The following is a 15,577-nucleotide window of genomic DNA, read 5'->3' as shown; positions in this document are numbered from 1 at the left end:
CTTAGCGGTTAAGGAACTTGCCTGCAAAGCCTAAGAACACTTGTTCAAATATCCAGGCCCCATGTAGCCAGATGCAAAAGTGAACCCAAGCATGCAATCTCACATGTGTGCACAAGGGCACACACGTCTGGAGTTCGTTCACAGGGGCTGAAAGGCCCTGGCATGCCCATTCTCTCTCTCTCTCTCTCTCAAAAATAAAATAACAATTGAAAAACAGTAACAAATAAATGAATACATACTTATAGTTATGCCCGTAGAGTAGTACTGCTCTCATTTGTGAGCAGAAAAGCTTATCACAGATGACAGTGACCACTGTGCGTGGAGTAGTATGTGTGGTCTATGGTATGTGGCATTCACACACAGTTAGGAGTGTGTATGTACCAATCCACACATGTACAGAGGCCAGAGGAGAGTATTGCTGTCCTCTACTGCTCCTGGCTTATTTCCTTGACTCCTGATGGACCCGGAGCTCCTTGTGTTTTCAATTAAACCAGCAAGCCTGGGCTGGATAGATGGCTTAGCAGTTGGGGTGCTTGCCTACAAAGCCCAAGGACCCATTTTCAACTCTCCAGATCCCACGTAAGCCAGACGCACAAAGGTGAGGCAAGCGCATGGTCATTCACGCTCACTAGGTGGTGCAAGTGTCTGGAGTTTGATTTCAGTGGCTGAGGCCCTGGCACACCAATTCTCTCTCTCCCCCTCTCTTTCTGAAATTAAAAAAATAAATAAATAAAGCCAGGCGTGGTGGCGCATGCCTTTACTCCCAGCACTCAGGAGGCAGAGGTGGGAGGATCACCGTGAGTTCGTGAGTTCGAGACCACCCAGAGACTACATAGTTAATTCCAGGTCAGCCTGGACCAGAGTGAGACTCTTACCTCAAAATAAAAAAAAAATAAATAAAATAAAATAAATAAACAAACTGGGTGTGGTAGTGCACACCATTAATCCCAGCACTTGGGAGGCAGAGGTAAGAGGATCACTTTGAGTTCTAAGTTACCCTGGGACTACATAGTGAATTCCAGGTCAGCCTGGGTTAGAGTGAGACCTTATCTTGGGAAACCAAAAAAAAAAGTATGTGAGAAGCATGAGATTTCTTTTACTGCAGCATGCAATTGGCTGCAAGATGAACTGACCACACAGAATGGCTGCATCTGGGGGCATCAGACTTGAACATCTGAACTTACCACAAAAGAAAGCATTGAGTACAAAATTATGCAGTTCAGTGTGGGCTACAGGCAGGACTGCCCAGCTACGATTCAATACTGTGTCTGACTTGATTTCTATTCTCTCTACTCTGATGTCAGGGATCAACTGTGTGTGGAGGCTTGAATTGTGCATCTATAGTATAAACAGATTCTCGTGCACATATTTTTATGCATCTGTGATGTTTCGTAATTTTGATATTTCTAGGTTATATGGTCCATCTGCATGTTTTTCCAAACAAATATGCTTATCAATGAACCCACACAATCCAGGCCTATGTTGTTCAAGGGTTAAGTCAGTTTTCTTTCTTTCTTTTTAATTTAATTTAATTAATTCATTTATTTATTTATTTTGGTTTTTTCGAGGCAGGGTCTCAGTCTAGCTCAGGCTGACCTGGAATTCACTATGTAGTCTCAGAGTGGCCTTGAACTCTCAGCAATCCTCTGCCTCCCAAGTGCTAGGATTAAAGGTGTGTACCACCACACAAGGCCCCAGTCAGTTTTCTAATACTATAGTCATTACAGAAAGAAAAATTATGTATGAGGGCTGGAAAGATGGCTTAGCAGTTAAGGCATTTGTCTGCAAAGCCAATGGACCTTGGTTCAATTTTCCAGGACCCACGTAAGCCAGATGCACAAAGTGGCGCATGTGTCTAGACTTCTTTTGCAGTGGATGGAGGCCCTGGTGTGCCCATTATCTTCTCTCTATGTCTCTCTCTCCCTCTTTCTCTCCCAAATAAAAATATTTTTAAAAATTATATATGAAACAGCTGTGGTGGTTCACACCTGTATCTTGGCAACTTGAGAGGCTGAGGCAGGAGAATTCCAAGTTCCATGCTTAACTGACCAATATGGTGAGACCACATAGGAAAAGAGAAAAAGGAGGCAGGAAGAGGAGAAGGTTGATACCCATTAGCAGTCATTCCCATTTCCCCTCTCCTGAGTCTGTGGCACCAATAAGCTTCATTCTCCCGCTCTCTCTGGATGCGCCTCTTCTGGGCTTTCACATAAACCCAATTGTGTAATACACGCTCTTCAGTGAATGGCTTCTTTTAACTGGCTTGACCTGACTACCGCACTTCAGTACTTCCTGCTTTTCTATGGCAGCCTGCATGGATGTAGTTAGTGTTGGTTTCACATCTCTAACAAGCCAATCGCAGGCCCTTGGGTGTGGCATGCTGAGCCAGGGAAAGAGAAACGGGTTGGATCATTTCTGCCAGGGATCTTATTTCTCCTGTGAAATGTCCCCTCCCTGCCGTGCACCGAGAAAGGACTGCAGGCGCAAGCTGCTGGAGGAGATGTGTGATCTGCAGGGGGCGCTAAGGAGCAGCTTCTGATGGGCGGTTTCTGAGCCAGTCGAGTTTCCCCATCACTATGACGACGCCTGGACAGCTGAGGGGGGACAAGACTGATTTCACCTCCTGGCTTCAGAGGCTTCAGTCCCTATTTGTTGGTCCCATGTGCAGGAGCAGAGCAAAGAGAAAGAGAAAGAAATTGGGGGCTAGGTATGACTTTCAAGGCCCACACCCAGGTGACCTACTTCCTCCAGCTAGCCTCCATCTCCTGAAGTTTTCACCACCTCCCAGAATGGTGCTACTAGCTGGAGACCAAATATTCAGCTATGAGCCTGCAGGGGACACTTCGTATCTGAACAATATGGAGAGGAAAGCAACTGGAGGGGGCCTGAGGATCTGAGCAGAAAGCCATTCCAAGGCATGAGAAGCGGCCAGCAGGACAGGCAGACGAGGCGGGACATTCGCGGCACATGAGTGGACAGCACAGGGCGCAGGAGGGGACATGCAAGTCCCGAGGCTGGGAAAGACGGAGGGAGACGTGCCTCCCCACTAGACCGAAGCAAAACCCACGCGGCCAAGAGCCACAATTGAATCCTTGGCTTCACTTATACATCTTTATTTTTATTTTTTAATGACATCCATTATTGCAGAATATAAAAGCAATCAAAAATTATATTTTCTAAAAATATTTATTTTCCCTGTGGGGGTTATAGCCTTCTTCAAGAAAAATCACTTTAAACTTAGCGATTTCAACTTCTAATTTCTCAGAACAAAGATGCGTTTTTGCCGACTACGGAAGCCCTGGCGACCTTCTTTCTCCAGAAAGCCACTGAGCAAAATAAAATCCTAAGAAGCAGGTGCTCCTTTCTCCACAGCTCTCCCACCCCTATATTTAATATAAACTATATTTTCCTTGGAGGTTTGCACACACTGGGTCTGCAGAAGACGGGAAAATTGCTAAAGGTAGGCAACCTGTGGGGGAAAGTCAGGTGAGGCCCCAAAGTGGCCTGACTGCTTTCCTGGGAGGCCGGGCCACAAGGGCTGCCTGTCCCCACCTCTTCAGTCTCTGGTCGGTGTTCGCCCTGGAGAATCATCACGAAGGCAGCTGTTCAGTAGTAATGAAGGCACACCTTGTCCATGGACAACTTTATCCTATAAGAAACAGGAAGAAGAATTTGGTGAGTCAGGCCAAACCTAAGAACACAAGACAGATATAACTCAGTGTGAGACAGAGGTCATTTAGGACCCCTCTCCCACCTCAACCACAACCACTGTGGGTGGACAGAGCGTTCTGATTCCACTGGCAAAGATGGGCTGTGGCTGGCCGAACCCAAACTGCAGTCTACCCAAGACCACAGGGTGCGCCCTTCTGCTTTCAGAATGACAACAATCCTTCCGGTTCCAAGGGCTGCTTTACCTGTCCAAAGGATATGGCTTCTCACAGAGATTGGCCAGCACGTACAAATGTCTCAAGGCGTACTCGTACTGCAAGAGAACAAAGAACCAAACGTTATCATCCCACCATGCGTCAACTCGATGTGGGGAAATGGCACGTTTGTCCTCTCAGAGACAATGCAGCTCCGTGAGGGGTCCTGGGTCTGTTTGGGGTCATGAACTCCCCTCTTCCTTTGATGCTCTGGTGATAGTTACAGACAAGCTCCCAAGAAACGTGCAAGGGTTGTACGCAAATACAGGGCTGGCAGCCTCCTAATTCACTCTGTCAGAAGGTAGGGCTCCTGGCAGAATTTCCAATGGCCCTGTTCTTGTTACCTGGGACCTCCCCTAAAGTCTGCCTGGGAACCTCCTTCTGGGAGACACTTGGGGCAGAGCAATGGTAACTAAATGCCAAACTGGATCAGCAAGCTGCCAAATCCGGCAGGCTAAAATAACCCGGGTGTTTATCTTACGGAAACATCAGGGGAGCCTGAGAACATGAAGAGCATGTGAAAAATGGAACAACTGAGCTGGAGAGATGGCTTAGCGGTTAAGGCACTGGCTTGCAAAGCCAAAGTACCTAGGTTCGATTCCCCAGGACCCACGTAAGCCAGGTGCACAATGTAACGCATACATTTGGAGTTCATTTGCAGTGGCTAGAGGCCCTGGCCACCCGTTCTTTCTCTCTCTCTCTCTCTCTACCTGCCTGTCTCTGTCTCAAATGGATATGGATATATATGATGGAATAATCACTGTGATTCGGCAGCTGTGGACAGCAGGTGACCATGCAGAGTGTGGCCATGTTCTATTACCATTTCATAAATGCAAGTGGGCTCTGAGGAGAGAAAAAGGACCTGGGCAGGGCTGGGACCTCGGGCTGTGGCTTGCACACCTTTCTCTAACAAAATCAGGCATCACACAGTAGTAACCACAGAGCTTGTTATGGATCAGCTAACTCTGGCATTCTATAATTGGCAGAAACTTCATTCTTCCTTCTCTGTGGACCAGAGAGTGATTTCAACAATAAAGCCGAGGGCAAGGTCAGAAGACACAGGCAGAAGCTGGGCGCTAGAGATTAGAGGGCAGGGACGGAGTCTGGTAGGAATCAGCACAGGGTGAAGAAAAGAAAGAATGAATTGAAGCCAATAGAAATAGGCATTGTGGGCTGCAGGGATGGCTTAGTGGTTAAGGCGGTTGCCTGCAAAGCCAAAGGACCTGGTTTGATTCCCCAGGATCCATGTTAGCCAGATGCACAAGGGGGCACATGCATCTGGAGTTCATTTGTAGTGGCTGGAGGCCCTGGAGTGCCCATTCTCTCTCTCTGTTAAGTAAATAAATACAAATAAAATATTTTTTTTAATGGGCATTGTGGGCTGGAGAGATGGCTTAGTGGTTAAGTGCTTGCCTTTGAAGCCTAAGGACCCTGGTTCAAAATTGGATTCCCCAGTACCCGCATAAGCCAGATGCACAAGGTGGCGCATGTGTCTGGAGTTCATTTGCAGTGGCTGGAGGCCCTGATGTGTCCATTCTCTCTCTTTCTCAATCTGTTGCTCTCAAATAAATAAAATTAAAAAAACAAAACAAAACATGGGCGTTGTAATCTACAGCACCCAGTACTCTACGACCTAGAGGGTACAAGGTCATGCACCTGAATTTAGTTTTTGGATTTCGGGCGCAGGGAGACCTGTGGGACGGAGGCTGACTCACCGTAGCGGAGTGCCAGTTGAAGCAGTGTGTGCGGAAGTGGGTCACAGCCGCCTGGTAGCAGTCGTGCTCTGTGAGCGGGGCTCTCTCCGACAGGAGCTTCTTGGTCAGGTCCTCAGACCCTGCCAGCAAGGAGACAATCTTTTGCATGGACTTCTTGATGAGGTGCCTGGCCTAGGGAGAAACGCGGCTTGTCAAAATGAGTGCGACTCAGTGTTCTCTCTCTCACTTGGCTCCACAGAACAGTGGGAGGCATATTTAAAGACTTGACTTCAGGGCTGGAGAGATGGCTTAGCAGTTAAGGTGCTTGCCTGAGAAACCTAAGGACCCAAGTTCAATTCCCCAGTACCCAAGTAAGCCATATGCACAAGGTGACACATGGGTCTGGAGTTCATTTGCAGTGACGAGAGGCACTGATGAGTCCATTCTCTCTCACTCTCAAATAAATGAAGAAGATATTTAACAAAGCAGATTTGTCTTCACAAAGTCCCCAACACTTACTGCTTTAAAACATTGGCCAATAAATGCACCTAAGAGAAAGCAGGTGTGAATGCCTCCTGGGATGCTGGATGTGCCTGACCTTCCCAGATGTCCTAGTTACCTGAAAGGCAGCTTACACGTGCTCTGAAAGAAGTTGTAGGCCCATGTCCCAAAGCAGGCTTCAAACGACACCCTACTAGATGGTACTGTATGCTCATGGACATCTGTGCCCACTTAAGAAGCCAACAATAGGCTGGGCGTGGTGGCTAATGCCCTTAATCCCAGCACTCGGGAGGCAGGGGTAGGAGGATCTCCATGAGTTCGAGGCCACCCTGAGACTACACAGTTAATTCCAGGTCAGCCTGGGCTAGAGTGAGACCCTACCTTGAAGAAAAAAAAAAGAAAGAAAAAGAAAAGAAAACAACAACAAAAAGAAACCAACAATAACTGGACAGAAGACACAAAAGGCTTCATATTCTCCCCGGAGGATGAAAGTAGCACCCTAAATGATGCAGTCAGGTGAATGAAAAATGCCCCCTTCGTGTGTTTATGATTAAGCCTTATACTTTGTTTTTTCATTTTAGAAATTATGTTTATTTACATACCTCCAAGCTTATCAATTATGTCCTTTAAGATTGTATAACAGGAGCTGGGCGTGGTGACACATACCTTTAATCCCAGCACTCCAGAGGCAGAGTAGGAGGATCACTGTGAGTTTGAGGCCACCCTGAAACTCCATAGTGAATTCCAGGTCAGCCTGAGCTAGAGTGAGACCCTACCTTGAAAAACCAAAACAAACCAACAAAGAATGTATAACAGGGCTGGAGAGATGGTTTAGTGGTTAAGGCGCTTGCCTGCAAAGCCTAAGGACCCATGTTTGACTCTCCAGATCCCACGTAAGCCAGATGCACAAGATGAGGTAAGCACAAGGTCACACATGCCCACTAGGTGGCACAAGCATCTGGAGTTCCATTTCAGTGTAAGCCTTTATACTTAATCCCCAACTGGCGGTGGTGTTTATGGAGGCTTGCTGGAGGAGGTGTGCTGCTGAAGGCGGGCCTTGGGGCGCTAAAGCCCAGCCCTGCCCATCACACTCAGCTCGCTCACCCTCCTCCCGGCTCATGCGATGCTCAGCTCTCTGTTCCTGCAGTGCTTTTTCTGCTATGAGGAAACTTCCCCTAGAAACTGTAAACTGGAATAATAAACCCTTTCCTTCCATAAGCTGCTTCTGGTTGGGTGTTTTTTCCTAGCAACAGGAAGGTAACTGCAGGGCTGGGGAGATGACTCAGCCGTTAAAGGCGCTTGCTGGCAAAGACTGATGACCCAGATCCAATTCCTCAGGACCCACGTAAAGCCAGATGCTCAAGATGACACATGCATCTCGAGTTTATTTGTAGTGGGAAGAGGCCCTGATTATACCCCATCTTTCTCTTAGTAAATAAACAAATGCATAATGCTTTTAAGAAGAGTGCTACAAGAGAACTGAGGTATACAAACTAGACTTTTCCATCAAGATCTCTGACCCACTCTGCTAGTTACTTCACTGGGACAAACTACCTTACCAGAGCAATTTAAGAAAGGAAAGGGAGCCCAGAGTGGTGGAGCACGCCTTTAATCCCAGCACACGAGAGGCAGAGGTATGAAGATCGCCGTGAGTTCGAGGCCACCCTGAGACTACATAGTTAATTACAGGTCAGCCTGGACCAGAGTGAGACCCTACCTCGAAAAACAAACAAGAACAACAAAAAAAATGGAAAGGGTTTATTCTGGCTTACAGGGGGCTAGAGAGACTGCTCAGTGGTTAAAGATGCTTGCTTATTCTGGCTTAGTTTGAAGGAAGCACTTTCTGTCATGATGGCAGGAACAGGAGGCAGAACTGGTCACGCTGCAGCCACAGTCAAGAAGCGGAGAACAAACAGGAAGTGGGGCTGGCTTTAAAATCTCAAAGACGCCCAGTGACACACTTCCTCCAGCAAGGCTCTACCTCCGAACTGTTAAGCAGCCTTCAAACACAGTCATCAGTGACCAAATGTTCAAATGCATGAGCCTACGAGGGACATTTTACATTCAAACCACAGCGTCCACCCAGCACTGGCCTCCACACTCCTCATCCACTAGGTGCCATACAGAACACAGGGTCCAGAGTTCTACAGCCCTGGTCAACACTCCTTTCACATCTCTCTCACGCCTTGTTGCTGGGTCTGCACAGGGCTGGAGGGTCTCCTCTATGCGTCAGCCAAAACCACAAGTCCCCAGAGTAAACACAGCTATCTTCTAGTATGCTTAACATGGAAGAAGCTTGCCAAATGTGAAGCAATGCCACTCTTCTCACCAAAATTGTGCTTGTTTTGGCCATAAAATATACACATCGAATGGGTTTGTTATAGTTATTTCAGAAGTTTTTTGTTTTTTTTTTTTTATCTCAGTTTTCACTTTCTCGGTAGTCCTTTGTTTTACATCATTACAATTCTGAATGGAGTATCAGCAGACATAGGTAGTAAGCAAAAGCGCCCTGCCATCAATAATTAAGGCGTGTACAGAAGCCCAGACTAGAAGCACAAGGATCATGTGTCCCTTGTGTGTGACACCAACTTGAAACATGTCCTTGCTGACCGAGTTGTCACCCACGGGGTACTCACTCTTGGGATAATCAGAAACATGCATTTAAGGAGCTGGGGACAGCACACTAACTGCTCAAGTACAAGAACCAGAGTTCAGATCTCCAGACCCCATGTAAGAGCCAGAAGCCACAGCTGACTTCTGTGAGCCCAGCACCCTGACAGTGACATGGGAGGAGGGGACAGGAGAAAATTCCCAGAAGCTCAGAGACCAGGCAAACACAGCGGTCAATGACAACGAGAATGAGAGAGCCTGCCTCAAATGAGTGGAAAGGCGACACCCAAAGTTATCCTCTGACCTCTACACATACACGTACATGAATAAAAAAAAAAAAAAAAAAAAAAAAGGAGAGAAAGAAATAAGCATTTGAAACAGACATTTGGATCGTGGATTTTCTTTTTAACTTCCAGAACATCCATCTGCATTCAGTGTGGTGATCTCCGTGCTGTGCTGACTGGGGACAGGCATTAGCACAGAGCTGGCTTTGTTGGAGGAGACAGGCAGCCCTGGTAGCCAGCATGCAGTGAGTACGAGAATTCTGCCAGTTCCAAACAAGTGAGGAGCCGCAGAAGACACGGGAAGGTGGTAAAGGACAGCCCGGGGGAGCTTCAGCCTGCAACCATGATTGCCTGAGGCAGAAGAATGTTTTTGGAGATGGGATGTTTGACTTGCTTGCTTTTTGTTTTTGGAGGTAGGGTATCGCTCTAGCCCAGGCTGCCCTGGAATTCACTATGTAGTCTCAGGCTGGCCTCAAACTCATGGCAAACCTTTTACTTCTGCTGGGATTAAAGGAGTGTTTTATTTATTTACTTATCTGGGGGGGGGGGGGGGAGGCAGATAGAGAGAGCGTGGGCGCGCCAGGGCCTCCAGCCGCTGCAAAAGAACTCCAGATGCATGCGCCACCTTGTGTATCTGGCTTGCATGGATACTGGGGAATTGAACCTAGGGCCTTAGGCTTTGTAGGTAAGTGCCTTAACCGCTAAGCCATTGCTCCAGTTTAAAAAAAAAAAAAAACCAGGGTGGCGGGGAGTATTACTACGGATATTTTTTATAATCATGGAAGTTGTTAATAAGAATTTAAAAAAAAAATGCCTAGTCAAAAAAAAACCAAACAAACAAACATGAGGGCTGAGGAGATGGTTCAGTGGATAAAGTGCTTGTCATGTGAGCATGAGTCCGATTCCCTGTAGCAGGCATCTATAATCCCAAAACGCTTACAGTGAGAAGGGGGTGCAGACAGAGGGCACCTGAAGTTAATGGGCCAGCTAGCCTGGCTAATGGAGCACTGAAGGACAGACTTTGTCTCAAAAGGAGGTAAAGGGCTGAAGAGATGGCTTAGAGGTTAAGGATCTTGCCTGCCAAGCCTAAGGAGCCAGGTTTTAATTCCCTAGCACCCACGTAAGAAAGATGCACAAGGTGGCACATGTATCTGAGGTTCATTTGCAGTGACTGGAGTCCCTGGTGCACCCATCCTCCCTCTCTCCCTTTCAAATAAATAAATCAAAATATATTTTTTACTTTACTTTAAAGAGAGCAAGAGAGAGAGGTAGAGAGAATTGGTGCACTAGGGCCTCAGACACTTGTACCAGCTCATGGGCATGTGCGGCCTTGCACTTGCCTCACATTTGTGCATCTGGCTTATGTAGGATCTGGAGAGTTGAACATGAGCCCTTAGGCTTTGCAGGCAAGCGTCTTCACCGTTAAGCCATCTCTCCAGCCCTAAAGATTTTTTTTTTTAAAAAAAAAAAGGAAGCCAGGCGTGGTGACTCATGCTTTTAGTCCTAGCACTTGGAAGGCAGACGTAGGAAGATCGCTACAAGTTCAAGGCCACTCTGAGACTTCACAGTGAATTTCAGGTCAGCCTGGGCTAGAGCAAGACCCTATCCTGAAAAACCAAATAATAAAAAATAAAAAAGAAGGTAGAAGGCTGGAGAGATGGCTCAGCAATTAAAAGCACTTGCTTTCAAAGCGTAATAACCTGGATTTGATTTCCCAGTACCCATGTGAAGCTGGATGTACAAAGCGGTGCATGCATCTGGAGTTCGTTTGCAATGACAAGAGGCCCTGGTGTGCCCATTCTCTCTCTCACTCTCTCCTGCCCTCTCCCCCTCTCTCTCTGCTTGCAAATAAGCAAATGTTTTTTGTTTGTTTGCTTGCTTTTAAAGGAGGTGGAGGTAAGGATTAACACTGAAAGTTGTCTTCTGACTTCCACACGCACACTGTGGCATGTGTACACCCACAGTCACACACACATACATCATACATACACATGAAAGAAACAAACATGATTGGCTAGTAAGTCAACAAGCAGCAAAAGAGAAATGTTTTCTGGGCAATAAGGTACAAGAGAACTGTATGCCAGGGCTTCCTGGCATGATACCAGGAGCTGGACTCCCAGACCTTGGCTTCCTGCTGAAGAGGTCAAGGTTAGCTTACTGATGACAGTGAAGACAATCGCCGCTCTGTCCTCCAGAGCGGAGCGGGCCTCCCTCCCACAGCCTTCCGTAGAAGGTCGGCCAGGGTTCTGGTGGCTGGTTCTGAGCAGCACCAATTGCAAGTCAGGATGTGGGGCGCTCGTCATGCACACAGGCCGTGGCACCGGCCGCTACTTACGTCTAGATGGTGCTGGATCTGCCTGCTGAGCAGCTGGTATTCCCTTGCATCATTGGTGCTCCTCAGTTTCCTCTTCATGATTGCCAGCGGCACCTCAGGGCTTGGGGTGAGGTCAAGGCGTGTGACTGGAGGCAGAGAGATGGGAGAACTGGCTCTGTGCTTCGTACCCTGAAACTGCATCAGCTTCATGGTAGAAATGGACTGGAGAGAGAAAAAGAGAAGGGGGGGGGAATGTTTTTGTGAGACAGATGTTCCAAACATACCCCCAGCTCAGTCCCTCCATGGGAGGAGCACGGTTTGCTCTTAGTTAGGACCTTTGAAGGCCCTAGATCACAGCGTGAAAATACACGGTCAACCCCCAGCAGCAGGCAAGATCACCCACTTGCATGCCTGAACTCCCCAACTGAAGAACTTCAGAAATGCCCAGCAAGCTTCCTGACAGGCAGCTGCTCTTCCCCACGCAAAGACAACTGCAGTTGGTCCACAGCGAAGCAGAGCTCGGACCAGCTGCACAGACAGATGGTGACCCTGGGAGGTGCTCGCCTCCCTGGTGCCCATACCTGTCAACAAGGTCTAGCAGCAGGGAGGTGCCAAGCATCTTCCCAGGCTGGAGCTAATGTCTGAGTTTTGAGAACAGCAATGCAGCACCACAGAGGCCAGGCTGCCCCTGGGCATTGGGCACCAACAAAACGAGCGTGACTCCAGCCTGTCTGCCTGCACAGACCACAGCAGACCTGGTCCCAGGGAAAGAGACTCTGCCACTATTCTTGTTTCTTTTTTACTTATTTTTTTAAGATTTTCAATTTACTTATACATTAGAGACAGAGAGAGGGAGAGAAAGAGAGAGGATGGGCACACCAGGGTCTCTAGCCACTGCAAACGAACTCCAGACACATCAGCCACCATGTGCATCTGGCTTACGTGATCTGGCTGGAGAATCAAACCTGGATCCTTAGGCTTTGCAGGCAAGTGCCTTAACCACTCAGCTATCTCACTAGCCCTCTTGTTTCTTTCTTTCTTTATTCTTTTTAATTTTTTTTTTGTCTTGTTTTTCTAGGTAGTGTTTTGCTATAGCCCAGGCTGACCTGGAATTCACTATGTAGTCTCAGGGTAGCCTCGAACTCATGGTGAACCTACTACCTCTGCTTCCCAAGTGCTGGATTTAAGGTGTGTGCCACCATGCCTGGCTTAATGTTTTTTAATTTTGTTTATTTTTATTTGAGAGAGAGAGAAAGAGGCAGATAGAGAGAATGGGCATGCCAGGGTCTTCAGCTGCTGCAAACCAACTCCAGACTCATGTGCCACCTTGTGTATCTGGCTTACATGGGTCCTGGGGAATTGAACTTAGGTTCCTTTGGTTTTACAAGCAAGTGCCTTACTGCTAAGCCATCTCTCCAATCTCCAATAATGAAAGCAACACTCTTCCAAACCATTCTAAAACTAAAAGCACAAAAGCTTAAAGTTACCAAAAGACCCATGCTCCCTCACCAAATCACATTAATGACCCACATGAAGGACCTGTACAGAGAATGGAAATCCCAGGGCAGTCCAGGCCTTCCTTGAGTCACCTGCCCACCTTCACCTTGCTCTGTTCCCTCTTACACTCGCTCAAGTGCCTGGGCCAGACAACACAATCCTGTACACACTTGTTGCATCCTGTGGCTAGCCCACTGCTGACCGGCTCACAGTACCCCAGGTCACACTCTACAGGAAGGGTCACATACAGCATGAATGTTCTGACACCTGTTTTCTTCTAGAATGCCAGGACTTCCACCCAAGAACAGATCTCAGCAGGCAAGCTCTAGGGCCTGGGAAAATGGTACATTAGAAGCCCTGCGCAGGGTTCTCAGCCAAGCTGCATATCCCAATGCTCGCCGCAGTTTTACAAAGGCCCTAGACTTCCGATGAGCTATGTAATCACCTCAGATGACCGATGGACAGAGATGGGGGGTTTATCTCTAACTCCTAGCCAGAGGGGAGAGGTAATGACCTGCGGTTTGGCAGCACCTGGGAGAAGAATGCAGGGTGTGAGGGTCTATGGGACGAAGCCATGAAACCTGGAGAGCTGCTTTTGGACCCAGGAACGTCTTGTCACGTGACCGCTTCTTGCGTGTTTCTTTTTTTTTTTTTTTTTAATTTTTTTTTTATTTATTTATTTGAGAGCGACAGACACAGAGAGAAAGACAGCTAGAGGGAGAGAGAGAGAATGGGCGCGCCAGGGCTTCCAGCCTCTGCAAACGAACTCCAGACGCGTGTGCCCCCTTGTGCATCTGGCTAACGTGGGACCTGGGGAACCGAGCCTTGAACCGGGGTCCTTAGGCTTCACAGGCAAGCGCTTAACCGCTAAGCCATCTCTCCAGCCCTCTTGCGTGTTTCTTATGCGTGGCTTTCTCTGTGCGCTTGTCCAGAGTGGGAAGTCCACAAGCGCACCCCTGGCCAGGTCTGGCTCTAAGCCAGAGTCCCGAGGACAGGAGAGGCTTGCGAGGCGGTGCCATCTGCCACGGCCATCTCTCATCCCATCCCATTTCCCTTTGCCAAGAGACAGTTTCCAGGTGAGGCTGCCTGGGGCTCAGGAGGAGAGAATGGGAGGGCGAGACTGCTCACTCACTTTGTTTCCATACTGCATGACGTGGCTGGTGTTGGTGTGGGACTTCACCAGCAGAAACTGCTTGTGCAGCGTCTCTTTGGTCAGATCCTCCTGAGAGAAAGAAAACATGGACGTCCTCCGAAGACTGCAGAGTGACTGAACCACAGCTGAGTGGCTGGCCCCCAACGGCTTACCGTGTCTGAATCTTCCATCCAGTTGACACTGTACCAGTCGCCCAGGTATGTCCCCCTCTTGTCGTCATAGTAGCAGGCGTACGATGACTCAGAAGGGTTGGCAGCAGTCGTTGCATAAACTATGAGGAATTAAAGGTGTCTCTGAGTTGTGTAGGGTTACACTTGAAGCTGAGCTGACCCCTTCTCCCTTGGTGTGGTAGTTTGAATGTATGGCCCCATATCTCAGGTATTTTAAAAAAATATTTTATTTATTTATTTAAGAGAGAGAGGGGCAGATGGAGAATGAGCACACCAGGGCCTCAAGCTGCTGCAAACAAACTCCAGACACATGTGCCACCTTGTACATCTCACTTACGTGGGTACTGGGGAATAGAACCTGTGTCCTTTGACTTTGCAGGCAAGTGCCTTAACCACTAAGCCATCTCTCCAGCCCTCAGGTGGTTTACTAAGATTGCACTTCCTGCTGCAGTCTAGAGCAGGCAGATCCCTGCTTCAGGGACACGTCACTTAAGGTTTTGTTAGAGAGCACTTTGAGCTCTGGCTGTTTTGTGGTGTGGCTGAGAGTGTTGGTGACGTCTCTCTATTTGCACCTATGGAAATGAGCCAGCTTCTTCCCCCAGCGATGGTGTTCCCCTGGAATTTGTAAGCCTGAAATACACCCTTTCTTCACATAAGCTGTTCTTGGTCAGGTATTTGTCCAGGAACATGAAGCTGACAATGCACTTGAAACCACCACCTGTACTCAGCACAGACAGCATGCAGATGCAGCTGTGAGCCTCGTCCTCTCAGAGAGATGCGCCTCTCAAATTGAATGTGGGAGGAGGAGAACCCAGTAAGGGACTCTTTTTTTCTTTTTTTTTCTTTTTTTTTTTTTTTGGCTCTTCAAGGTAAGGTCTCACTCTCTAGCCCAGGCTGACCTGGAATTCACTATGCAGTCTCAGGGTGGCCTCGAACTCAAAGCAACCCTCCTACCTCTGCCTCCCAAGTGCTGGGATTAAAGATGTGAGCCACCACGCCCGGTGTCAGGGCAGCAATGAACGAGCATGTTATCATGGAAGAATCCAGACATATTTTTATTTTTGAGAGGGATAGCTGAAGATTTGAGTTAAAAATAATATTTGATACCAAAGTTATGGTGTGCATTTGTTTAGCGATTACTTGAAAATATTTGCATGAAAATTAAAATATTCCAACAGCAGAGGAACATAAGATTCAAAGACTTGCCAGGCGTGGTAGCGCAAGCCTTTAATCCCAGCACTTGGGAGGCAGAGGTAGGAGAACTGACATGAGTTCGAGACCACCCTGAGACTACATAGCGAATTCCAGGTCAGCCTGAGCTAGAGTGAGACCCTACCTCAGGAAAAAAAAAAAAAGATTCCAAGACTTGCACAAGTTGGTGAACGTTTTATATATATATGTATACACCCAATTCTTGACTTATTTTTAATC

The 15,577-nt window shown here is 47.7% G+C and overlaps 1 protein-coding gene across 1 annotated transcript in view; it reads right to left on the bottom strand.

Moving 5' to 3' along the window:
• Nucleotides 1-3,097: 3,097 nt before the first annotated feature.
• The window catches only part of Lgmn (legumain), a 40,328-nt gene continuing 27,848 nt past the window's right edge, over nucleotides 3,098-15,577 (bottom strand). The window contains exons 9-14 of the mRNA XM_045155396.1: nucleotides 14,129-14,247; nucleotides 13,956-14,045; nucleotides 11,348-11,548; nucleotides 5,639-5,809; nucleotides 3,915-3,982; nucleotides 3,098-3,649 (exon numbers count right to left, since the gene is read on the bottom strand). Coding sequence (XP_045011331.1) covers nucleotides 3,607-3,649; nucleotides 3,915-3,982; nucleotides 5,639-5,809; nucleotides 11,348-11,548; nucleotides 13,956-14,045; nucleotides 14,129-14,247 — 692 coding nt within the window. The 3' untranslated portion in view covers nucleotides 3,098-3,606. The remainder of the gene's footprint in view (nucleotides 3,650-3,914; nucleotides 3,983-5,638; nucleotides 5,810-11,347; nucleotides 11,549-13,955; nucleotides 14,046-14,128; nucleotides 14,248-15,577) is intronic.

This window comes from Jaculus jaculus, chromosome 7 (genome assembly GCF_020740685.1).
Source record: "Jaculus jaculus isolate mJacJac1 chromosome 7, mJacJac1.mat.Y.cur, whole genome shotgun sequence".
Taxonomy (NCBI): domain Eukaryota; kingdom Metazoa; phylum Chordata; class Mammalia; order Rodentia; family Dipodidae; genus Jaculus; species Jaculus jaculus.
This window is presented reverse-complemented; position numbering and strand designations above follow the sequence as displayed.